Source organism: Armigeres subalbatus, chromosome 3 (genome assembly GCF_024139115.2).
Source record: "Armigeres subalbatus isolate Guangzhou_Male chromosome 3, GZ_Asu_2, whole genome shotgun sequence".
NCBI lineage: Eukaryota > Metazoa > Arthropoda > Insecta > Diptera > Culicidae > Armigeres > Armigeres subalbatus.
The window spans coordinates 83,117,098-83,129,642 of record NC_085141.1 but is presented as its reverse complement, the minus strand read 5'-3'; the positions used below and the strand labels follow the sequence as shown (position 1 = coordinate 83,129,642).

General features: G+C 36.0%; 2 protein-coding genes across 2 annotated transcripts in view; one reads left to right on the top strand and one right to left on the bottom strand.

Moving 5' to 3' along the window:
* Positions 1–12,545, top strand: part of LOC134222516 (TATA-binding protein-associated factor 172) — a 277,075-nt gene that overhangs the window by 145,623 nt on the left and 118,907 nt on the right. The window lies entirely within an intron of this gene.
* Positions 5,374–12,545, bottom strand: part of LOC134222525 (arrestin domain-containing protein 17-like) — a 54,866-nt gene continuing 47,694 nt past the window's right edge. Inside the window, exon 3 of the mRNA XM_062701676.1 lies at positions 5,374–6,572. Coding sequence (XP_062557660.1) covers positions 5,521–6,572 — 1,052 coding nt within the window. The 3' untranslated portion in view covers positions 5,374–5,520. The remainder of the gene's footprint in view (positions 6,573–12,545) is intronic.

The following is a 12,545-nucleotide window of genomic DNA, read 5'->3' as shown; positions in this document are numbered from 1 at the left end:
AACTTTTTGCGTGAAGGGCATTCCCAGAAATTGAATTTATGATTGTCCCCACAATTTGCGCACTTAAATTTATTGGAATCTTCTCTCACAGGACATGCGTCCTTGGCGTGAGAGGTTCCACCACAAATCATGCATCTAGCATCCATGTGACAATGTTTGGTTCCATGACTCCACTTTTGGCACTTACGGCACTGGGTGGGGTTTTGGAAATTTCCCCCAGGCCTGCGGAAATGTTCCCATGTAACACGGACATGAGACATAATACAGGCCTTTTCCAATCTTTTCATATTATTTAGTTCACTTTTATTAAAATGAACTAAATAAAATTCTTGAGAAATGCTCCTCTGGGAAGTACCAGAGTGGGATTTCTTTTTCATCTTAATTACTTGGACTGGTGAAAATCCAAGTAATTGAGAAATTTCAATTTTAATCTCATCCAGTGATTTGTCATCACTAGGGAGAACTTTCAAGACGACTTTGAACAATCGCTCAGTTTTGTCGTCGTATGTGAAGAATTTATGGCGCTTCTCAGTTAAATACTGAAGAAGACGTTTGCGATCGTCAAAGGATCCCGACAAAACTCGGCAGTCACCCTTCCTAGCAATCTAAAATGAAACCTTGATCCCCTGAAGGTTACTCAAAATCTCATTCCGGAAGCCAGAAAACTCGGCAACAGATACCACAATTGGCGGAATCCTTTGCTTTTTCGCATGAATCGAATCACCTGGGCTAGAGGTATATTCGATTTGCTCAATTTCATCATTAATCAAATCGAACTGATTGCTCAGTTCGATTGGAGAAGAATTATTTCCGATATTAGAGTTAGAAGGAATATCTGAATTCTCCAGCTTCCTTCTATTTTTTCCGCGCTTTGGCAGGACGGTCTTGAAACCTTGTTCCTTGGAAGGAAGCGGAGAATTCAGAGACTCCTTCCTCTTGTTTTATTAATGCTCATTGCTGAGCGTGGAGACGTGACCTTCTAAGAGGTTTTTTCCCAGAACGGTGTCCCTGCAGGATTACCACCGCTTGTCGGAATTTTACTTCCGCAAACGGGTCCAACGTAAAACGAAGGCACGGGTCCTTGCAAAGATCGTAACGGGATCAGTTGGTACAAATAGCGCTAAGGAGCACCGTTGAAATTAAAATAGCTTCGGGTAGTATTAAAAACTTCCTTCCGCAAAGAGAGAAAGAACCGCACAGCACGAAAGCACGATGCGGTCTGACCCAAGAAAGGATTGATTTCCTATTGATAAGGGGCGCGCCTTCAATGGGATTGCTCTCTATGAAGGGTCTAAATAGCGAGATTTTGTCATGGTGGTCTTGAGAAAACAAAACAACAACTGTATCGAAACCGATACTGCATTGCTTCTCAATAACACTGGAGTAATTCGACATGCACTTAAACACTAAGGATACGGGTAACGCCACAATAGATCTAATAATTGGTCGCAGTGGCACACCCGAACAGGAAAAAAAAAATCTGCCAGATATCACATAAACGACGAGATTAATATAGACGTTCATTAAGTGTTACTAAATTAAATAACCTGAAATAGTGATAAAAAACTTATTAGACGGCCTTGCCGTTGAGGTCGAAATACGTATCTGTAAAGTTACAAACAAGTGGTGGAATTAAATGGGATGGGTCTTATGACATAATTTAGTCACATTAAAAATGAAATTCATCGAAAAAGGTAAAGAATGAAGCGCTTTGAACAGTATAATAGACGAATTTCGCGCCAACCCTGCTATGGGGCAGCACCATCTCAGAATCGAATGAACTTGGTGAGCATAAAGATATGGTATTTCTAAGCCACTCTGCATACTTAGTTTTTCAAAAATTGTCAAGAGTAACATTTGATAAGGGGCCTAATTTTTTTCATTGACTCATGAAAATCGATGTAGGTAACTCTAAAATGACAAGTGCTACAAAAAAGTATTGTTTGGCAGAGTGTCGTGAAATTACTTGGAGTTTTCTAGAAAAATATCCAAAAAATAAAAAACCGATTTCTACACTGAAAAAAAAATAGTTTTAAAAATTAAAATCGATATTACAAAAAAAACCTCATCTCAGAAATCGATGAAATTTTTTCTGCAGATAGGTATTTCAATTATCTAACTTTTCTGGGAATAATGTTTCTGTGACATATTTAAGGAAAAAAAGATTTTCTAACAAAAACTTTTCCCATGTTTATCAGCGTGTTTTATGCCTACAGCGCCAAATATTGGTTCAGCAGCCTATCATCAACCAACGACACATTTTGAACGTATAAAAATTTGTTTAGGAAGCTATTTAGCATAATTTAATAAAATTGTGGACTAACATTTGAAAAAGGTTTATATTTTCTTTGACTTTTTGTATCGAAGTAACTTTAAAACAATTGAGTTTACAAAAAAAAAAAACAAATAATTGCTTTGAAAACGGGCAATGTTGCCGAAATGAAACTGAAGTGATATTTAATTGTAATAGTGGAATAGAAGTTGTTGTTTTTCAGCAAAGGCTAACCACTGATCGGTGTACTTTAGAAACCGTTATAAAGCCTGTTGATGAATTTGTATTTGTTGAAATTGCAAACAGCAATACACTTTTTTGAAAAACAAAAAGAGTACTTTAGGTCAAAGTGAAATACTTGTACTGTTGGATTTCTCTGAAAATTATTCATTCATTATCCAAAATGTTGCTCAGGGTTGGAATAATTCCCAGACAACAATACATCCATTTGAAGTTTACTTTAAAAGAAACGGTAAATTAGAAAACGTTAGCTTTATTAATCAGAAGTAATGACCCATGGCACAAAAGCTGTTCACTTATTCATTTCAAAATTAATTGACCTTTTGAAACAGTCGATCGATTTTACAAAAATTACTTTTGTGTCTGGTGGAGCTGCAGCACATTATGAAAATAAAAAGAACTTTGCAAGTCTGTGTAATTTCAATTCAAAACATGGCTTAGAAGCAGAATGGCACTTTTTTGCAACATCGCACGGAAAAGGCCCTTGCGAAGCTATTGGTGGAGCACTCAATCGAATGAAAAAACGAGCTATTTTTATCTTCACTTGATTTATTTTCTCGGTGAACGAAACGCTCTTTTATGTTTCAGATTTAACATTCAAACAAATTCACAATAGTCCATCAAACATCACAATTTTGTAAATCTGGTCATTTGTGTGTAACATTGATATAAGAAATACGCCCTTTTCAAATGTTGGTCCACATTATTGTTAGATTATGCTAAATTGCTTCCTAAACAAATTTTTATACGTCCAAAATGTGTCGTTGGTTGATGATAGGCTGCTGAACCAATATTTGGCGCTGTATGCATAAAACACGCTGATAAATTTTCACTCAATATGGACATAATAAAAGTTTTTGTTTTTTTCCTTAAATATGTCACAGGAACATTATTCCCAGAAAAGTTAGATAATTGAAATACCTATCTGCAGAAAAAATTTCATAGATTTCTGAGATGAGGTTTTTTTTGTAATATCGATTTTAATTTTTAAAACTATTTTTTTTTTCATTGTTGAAATCGGTTTTTTTATTTTTTGGATATTTTTCCAAAAAACTTCAGGGAATTTTACGACAGTCCGCCATACAACACTTTTTTGTAGGTCTCGTTATTTTAGAGGTACATCGATTTTTTTAAAATCAATGAGAAAAAATTAGGCCCTCATCAAATGTTGATTTTTGAAAAACTAAGTATCCAGAGTGGCTTAGAAATTTCATATCTTAATGCCCACCAAGTTTCATTCGATTCTGAGATGGTGCCCAGTCAACACAAGATCGTATAGGATGTCACATAAGATGCTAAAGTGGAGGCCAAATAGGTACTACCCCATGCAATATGTACGTATATCGCCTCCACTTTAGCATCTTAAGATGCATGATATACGATTTTGTGTTGACTGGGTGGTGCCAACCGGTCGAGTTGGGGCGAAATTTGTCAATATTTTTGTTCAACAATGTTTAAGTTAGTATGTAAAATTGTACAACTCAGATTAGTTATTCTACTTTTGAAATTTTTCGAAAAATTTGTATTAATTTTAAATTTTTTATTATTTTTTTTTAACTTTTTGATGAAACATACAAAGTAAATCAATTTGTATCAACACATGCGGAAACATCCATGAAATTCGGAATAATCACAAAAATAATAGTTTTTTTTATTAAATGAAAATTTTCAAACGTCATTTCCGAAAAATTACATTTTTCATTTGTGCCTGTATTTTGCACGAAACCGTCGATATATCTGATTATCAGCTGTTTAACGATAGGTATTTTCTGAAGGGATCCTTACTCCGGCACCGGTTCATGAACTGAGGCTGGAAATATCAGTTTGTTAAACTTCTTTTTCTTCTTCATTGGCATTACATCCCCTACTGTGACATTGGCGCCTCGCAGCTTAGAGTTCATTAAGCACTTACACAGTTATTAACTACGAGGTTTTCAAGCCAAGTTACCATTTCTGCATTCGTATATCATGAGGCTAACACGATGAAACTTTTATGCCCAGGGAAGTCGAGATAATTTCCAACCGAAAATTACCTATACCGGCACCGGGAATCGAACCCAGCCACCCTCTTCATGGTCTTACCGCGCATCTTACCGCTAGGCTAAGAAGTGCCCCGCTAAAACTATGTACCGTCAACTGGGGGGAAGATGATCATTTTTAAGACAAAACATGCAATAACAATGTGTGTTTACATTTTAAATCGAAACATATATTTTCAAAACATGTACTGCTATACGTTGCAATAATCAACAACTTTAGTTTTCTGAAATGCGTTCACATTTATTAAAATAAATTAAATTATCACACATTTTTTGAGTAATCTGGTTTGGGGTGAAGTTGATCAAGACAGCTCTACTAAAATCATTATGACCTAGTAGTCAAAATACACTAGGTTATTTGTATGAATGTTGAATTTACTACGTAAAGAAGTCTTCGAAGTCAATATTTGAAACGAAAATAGTGTCATTTATGACTATCTCTCTCTTTCTTCCACAAAATACATTTTCATGATTATAATCGAAAAACTCGGATTTCTACCTAGCGGTAACATTACTTGAACGGAGAATATTGTTGACTACCGTTTCATAAAAAAAATTGGCACTTTTGACTGATACATCAAATGATCATCTTCACCTCAATGATCATCTTCCCCCCAGTTGACGGTATCACAAATTTCAAAAGAAAACTAATTAAATCTGAAACTAACTTTACAATTGCCATTTTGAAGATTTGTAAAGAAACGCAATAACCTTCAAAATTACATTTTTTCGGCTACCTGCTGTAGGAAAATGATCGTTGCTTTCACGAAAAAGGACCTAAAAGAAATTTGATATAGGCAAATAGTAAATGATTAAGAGCTTTTTAATTTATTTTTTGTTATTTTATTTTGTTTAAATCTACATACACACATTTTTCAGATATCCATAAATATTTCTAATTAATGATTTTAGATTACATATGTTTCATCACTGACAGACACAAACTTAGCCCAAATTATTTATTGATAGTTAAAACTCCCTGGGTGCATACGACCTCGCCCGATTGGATCCAGAAGCCTCCGCCACGGTTTCATCCGACGTAATCGAGTAGGACCGTGAAATGCTGGCTAGTGCTGCTTGAAGATCTAGGTACGATGGGGGTTCAACGTTTTCATCGTTGATCTCTGAGGCTACCGGCGCCGACGGGGCGACCCTCATCAATGCTTCCTGTTGTTTAGCCACGACTCGATTTTTCAGTACGTCGTGGTTGGTCATAGCAGTTGTACCGAGAACGATGGGTATCTTCAGTGAAAGCTTCTTGCGCGATCGAACAGGATGTACCACAATGTCTAATTCGTACTTAATCTGGATGACCCGACAGTGTACGTCATCAGTAGGGATTCCAGGTCCAATCAGAATGTTCTCCTCGATCTTAGCGTCCTGCCGTTTTGAAACCCTTCCCGTGATACGTTCCTCCATAACAGAAAATTCCTGCCGTCGCTCAACGCGGGGTACCTGGCTGATGAAGGTATCAACTCGCTGAAGCTTGACAGCTATAAATTTTACGTCTACGCTACTCTGGTTGTTGACATGAATGGTGACCTCTATGATGTCTCCTGGTACGTAACCGGATCGTGGAGTGGTGGCAGTAACAATGAGCGGTTCTGTGAGTCCGAAATAGAACGAAGTCATTGCCTCCGCTTTGGTAGGTTTGGAAAGTGCTTCAGCGTTTTGATTCAAATCCGAATTTCCTCGTACGACAATGTCTTGTTGATACACGATGTCGTATTTCCATGGTCGCTCGAACGACAGCGTCACCTGGTACCTAATGTGACCGTAACTGCTTTCCATCGAGGCGGGTGCATTCGTAGGGATTTGGCACGTAAACGGATAGGTATAGGTGCCGGCCATTACCTCCAGTGGGTTCCCTACGTCGGAACCCACAAAGTAATTGATGGTACTGAAATAGTCTTCACGGCCTTTGAAGGCCGTTTTGCGAACTTTGTTTCCCTGTGGTGCATCGGTTTTGACTTTGGCATCCCAGAAACTGGTAGCGAATCCATTGATGCGTAGGCAGATACCTGCAATTATTAAAATGTAATTAATAACTTATCAGTGCTACTGTTATAGTCATATCAGCTCATATATTTGAATGAGGTGAGGCGTTCCGAATGAAGTAACAATTGTCGATACTTCCCGTTTAAATTACACGGTCGTCTCACGTGAGACGTTTCGAATTCAACTATTCTCGAATCATTCGAGACACAGAATAAGCACAATTGTTAATATGGTTAATTGGAAATCTAGAATAGAGGCAGTACAATCCAAATATGCATTAAGACGTCAACCATGGAATAATCCTGCTGAGCTTCCACCTGACCAGGAACGTTGTCCACTATTAGGGATGGAAACGCTTTCTAAGAGACGTGACTTGCACCGCATTTTGTTTGTAGGAAATATACTATTAGAGACGATAGATTCACATAGCATTCTGAGTCAAATGAATATAAACATTCCACCCCGTATTTTACGTAGATCTGACTTTCTAGGTTTAAGTTTTAGACGCACGAGTACGGTCAGAATGAGCCAATCCGTCTTATGTGTAGTTTGTTCAACCGTCCTTATTGTGTATTTGATTTTTCAATCCAAGTGAAATGTTTAAAAACCGTATTTTGGATCCGAATTTGTTGTAACTAGGTGAATGTGAGACTAAGTATTCATGTATTGTAGACAATTTGGCAGGGTTTGCACAAATCGCTCTCAATAGATAACAAACAACGATAAAAGAGAGGCAAAAACCGTTCCGAATCATAACAAGCCATGATAACAAATTTATCAAACTTGTATACAAGTGTGAAAAAACAGAATCAGATAGGCAGTCCCCACAGAAAAATAGTGATTCTCGCTTTGTTTTCGCTCCTTTCGTGTTGGTTACTGCACATCTGTGTAGAACAAGTTGAAATGCATCATCAGAGCCAGTGCTCCCCGCATTTGGAGCTTTCTAAAACTAATTTCTAAAAAAAACTTCTTTCTAAAAGAAATTTATCATGGGGTATAGCCTCCCGAATCAGTTCTCTATCATAACAGCTTGCGAAAAAAGTCTCTCGCGGTATGCTACATATCGTACATGTATACAGAGATGATAAGTGAGAGACTTGTTCTTTCTCTTTAGGATTCAATCCCTGAAATTTGGTCAGATGGATTAACAAAAAAAAAATCAATGTGAAAATGCCGAATTTAAAATTAAAGAGAAGAATTAAAAATAAGAAATGATGGTTGGAATACGAGAAAAGAGACTTAATAAGTAAGCAGTGAGTGGTGAGAAATTAGACAAATGGAAAAAGGGAGATGAAGAAGGAAGAAAAAAAAGGAAAGAAGAAAGAAGTTAGTAGGAATAAGGAACAAAGAAAAGAAAGTAGGAAGAAGGATGATGGAAGAAGAAGTAATGAAGAAGGTAGAAGGAAGCAGGAAAGAGGAATAAGGAAAAATAAAAATAAAATCAAAATGAAGGAGAAAGATGAAAGAAGGAAGAAGAAAGTAGGGAGGAAAAGTTTGGTTTTGGTGTAATCATATAGCCTTTACGTATACTTAGTAAGAAAGAAAGGAAAGAAAGAAGAAGAAACGATAGAGAAGGAAGGAAGCAAAAAAAAAAGGAAAGAAATAGGATTAATTTCTCACTTTACAGTGCACAATAGGAAAAAAGGAGGTATTTTTGGCCAAAATTATGAATCCTGCAATAAACGGTGGTATTCATCATTAAAACATAGATAGAAAAGAAAATATTTTTTCTGAGCCTTCAATGGGGTATGGGGCCAATTTTCGGCATAGCATCGATTTTTGTCATATTCTACAAAACCAACGGAATTTGGTCACTTTTTGGCTTGCAATAAGCCTGCTTGATTCTAGATAAAATATGAATGGTCATATACTGTATATTCGTGTCACAGACAAATGGACGCAACCCAGATTTCCTAAAATGATCATAAAAGTACTATTAGCTTCTGGCGTTGAAAATTCACGAGTAGAACTTATTAAACCAACAAAGAAGGGCAGAACAGATTCAATTAGCGTCATATTGTGACATCAACGAAATGGAGATTCATTTATTTGATATTTCATTAAGATTTCTTTCATAATTATATAACAATATTGTGGCAAAGAGTTATTCACACTACTCATCCAACACGTTATGACACGTTAGGGTTAAATCTATAATTCGCTCATATAATGTAGAAAATGTCAAAATTTTAAATTTTGAACAACTTCCCTTCTCACGGCGTAACGCTTTTTATATGATAGATGATTTTTTCTTGAATTATGCGCAACGTAACCCTTTCCCTTTCCCTAGCGGTAATGTTGTCTTTCTCGTACATTATAAGAAAATGTATTTTGGCCATAACTTTTGAGCCCATAGTCCGATCCAGCCTATTTTTAATAGGGAACAATGGACTAACGTTCTCTGACGAATCAAACTTGTTGCGAGTAAATCGGTTTAGAATAAGTGCTTAAAAAAGAGTTAAGACCATTTTTGCTCACACACATACAGATATTCACACACACGTACACACGGACATCACATCAATTCTTCGAACTTAGTCGATCGGTATACAACACTATAAGTGTTTGGGCTTTTTTTAATGCTTTTAGAGCGATCATATAGCTTCTACGTATACTTAGTACACAAGAAAGGCAAAAATGGGCAATTTTTAAAATTCATGTGTCTTACAAGATGGTGAATTTGGGCAGAATTTTATTCATGGTCCTCAAAGCTTAAGAGTTCATAGTGTAGTGCATGGTGTTTTACTGCGGGGTATTGCGGGGTACCAAACTGTTTTGTTCGTTAAATATTGCGTAAAATATGCTTTTACAAAACTACTAAAAACTAAATTCTGGACGGAGCTATTATTACACTATCTAGCCTATTGCATAGATTTGTTCAAGAGCTTTGTAACAATATATAAATATGTTACTTTTGAGACGAAATCCTGGCAAAGCTGTCCGTTTTCCCAAAAAACGTAAAAATATAATTTCTAGGAGGGGCTAGTTTGAACGCCCCTTACCCCTCCCTAAAAAATCTAAAAAATGAGAAGCATCCTGATTATAGAAATATAGATTATTAGCTGTGTATTCATCACATTTTACTCACCCAAATCGAAAATTGGCCTTTTGGTAGTTTTGGCCACACCTTTATATGGGGCTGTCCTATTATGCAGTGCTAAACTATTACTCCCTTTTTACTTCTGACCACTGGTGAAGTTAAGCTGGGGCACGTGATCCAGCAAATCGAATATTTTTCCTGAAATTTAATTTTTCTAGGTAGGGGGAATTGATGGCTCTGGCAGATTTTGTTCTATTATTTTCAGGGGGGTTTTTATGACTGATTATGCTCAAATTTGGCCTAAGCATTCTTTGCATATCAAAGAATATTGTGGCCAAATTTCATAAAATTTGGTCGACAAAAACCCCCCTGACAATAATAGAACAAAACCTGCCAAAGCCGTCTTTTCCCCTATATCTTTTTTCAGAAAAAATATTTTAAGCTCTTTTTAGTGGAATGTATTCAACCGTCTAAGACGAGTTTAGTACTTTTTAGTTTGAAATTAAATTACATACGCCATCTTAAAGTGGATCTTCCGCCAATTTTTCTGACAACTCACACTTCACTCCTAATTCCTCACTTCTCAAATCTCACTTCTCATTTAACATTTCTCACTAAACAACAACAATAAATAATTGGAAAATTTTCGACAAATTAAATATTTTTTCGCAAAAATGCAAAAATCCTAGGAATAGTGTGTGTTCAAGTCCCACCGGCCGCCGTATCTTTTTTCGCAATATCTCATAAAAAACACATTAAATGGCAAACATAACTATGATTCTAAGGTCCTATTGTTGCGGTATCGCTCTCCATAAGAAATACAGGCAATACCGCAACAATAGGACAGACCTTCAAAAAATATCGCTACGATAAGCAACATTCTTTCTATTATTGCCGTAATTTGTTTTTATTATGATAAAATTAAAACAACATAAGTTTAGCATGATTGATGTAATATTTACGGAACTAGAGTTAAAGAGCAACCTATTCTACTACTACAGTATGAAAAAAGATAATCAGTTCATTTTTGAAGAATTTTCGAAATCAACCTCCATGATAGGTCGTTTTACTCTACACGTGCTATAGACTTATTTTCATGGCTTGTTATGATTAGAAGAGGTTTTTGCCTCTCTTTCGTCGTTGTTCGTTGTTATTCGTTGTTGTTGAGAGCGATTTCTGCAAAACCCTGTCTATAACCGAATAACTGAATTCTTCGGTTGTTTGAATGGTTTTCCCCCATTATTCCCGGTTTTTCTCGGTGTCCGGTGTAAGAATTCCGGTTTTCCCGATCGGATGGACATCCTGGATGTTGCTCACAATTGATTTTACCTAATTGTATATCAATCTTCGATGTTCGAGACAAAGAAAGATAAGATTGTTCAGACAGTATGGTGCTTGAATCATGAAAAATCTGTAACATGGGTGATTGCATTTCCAGAGCAAATCTATTTTCCGCCTCCGTTTTGAAAAAAAGTGTCCAAAAATTGTGTATTTCGAATCGCTATAAATTTCTATTTCATTACGTAAATTAGGTTCTTCATTCGAACAAAAAATCTGTTAGCTGTACCCTAAGTATGCCTTACACTGTAAATAATTAATATTCATTCTGGTTTCATGCGAATATATTTTTTATTACTTGAATCAATGCAACATATTTCAAAAACATAAAAAAAATCCAAAATTTCTTGCATTCAACTGTCAACGGTTCAACAGTTTTGCCAGCTAAGCAGTGAAAGTATGAACAACGCAAAATAAAATGTGTAGATGTTTACACTTTACAGCTAGGAACAATCGAATTTCGATTGGCCTGTTGCTTAAAATGGAGTGTCACCTGTCTGATTTTGCAGACAGCAGCCATACGATGATTCAACCAGAAATAATTACCGCAAGGCTTTGGGTGTTTTGAGATAGCAGGCATACCATTTTATAATGATGATGAAGAAGGCGCGAAGACGTGATTCACATACGCCATGTCACAGACCTGTTAGCGATTAGTGATAAGCGTTGGGGCTAAAGAAGGAATCCCCTGTTGGTTTAGATCTGGATATCAACGTTTTGCATTGACGCCAGGAGAAAGAGGTTGTGCGTTAATTTCAACTGGATGTGATGAATCGTGGGTTGTGGGGCGAAACTAGAAATAATCACAAGTCAATTCGATGATCGATTACTTTTTGGGTGATAGATTTTGTCATATTGGAGAATATCTGATAAGCACTCACATGCTCAAATTGAAGCAAAATCATTGATGGGAGAATGCACAAATGAAACTGATAACAACTTGAATCCCATATTGATAGGACGAATTCTTATTTATTTTTAACTTCGTGAAAATAGGTTTTACATTGTTTTATCCTCAATTCAACGGCCAGCAAAAATGGAAGGTGACTTCAAGGTCTTTCGAATAAAAATATTTATTCAATGTTTATGTTATACTGTTACAGTATTACATATTGTCTGAAAATGTCAACTGTGTTCATATAAAATACACGAAAAAGTACATTCCCATACATATAACGTTCAGTACCTTCATGTCAGTGTCATACTGGTTGTTGCAAGCTGAGATAATAGTCGATAAAGCTTCCAATCGCATTTTCCATGTACCTGAAAAATATGTGATCTTGTTGAAATTCTGCTGAGTTCTCATTTATTCTCATTCAATAAAGTATAGTAAACCGATTATGTATATTGATGGAATTTGTTTTTTGTAGAATTAGATTATGTAAATTCATTATGGGACAGTTATTGTAGGTTCAACCAATAAGTTAGATTTGTTTTTATTTTGTTCATCCCGGACAAAGTCATATTTTTATCATGCTATCAAGAAGTACAAGAGATACTTTTCTACTTGAACACTTTTCATAGAGTTAACCCAAAAGTGACAAAAACCAAAATGAGATTGATTTGCGATTACTGGCAGATAAGCCCGTCGAGAAAACAAAATGTTGCCCCCATTAAA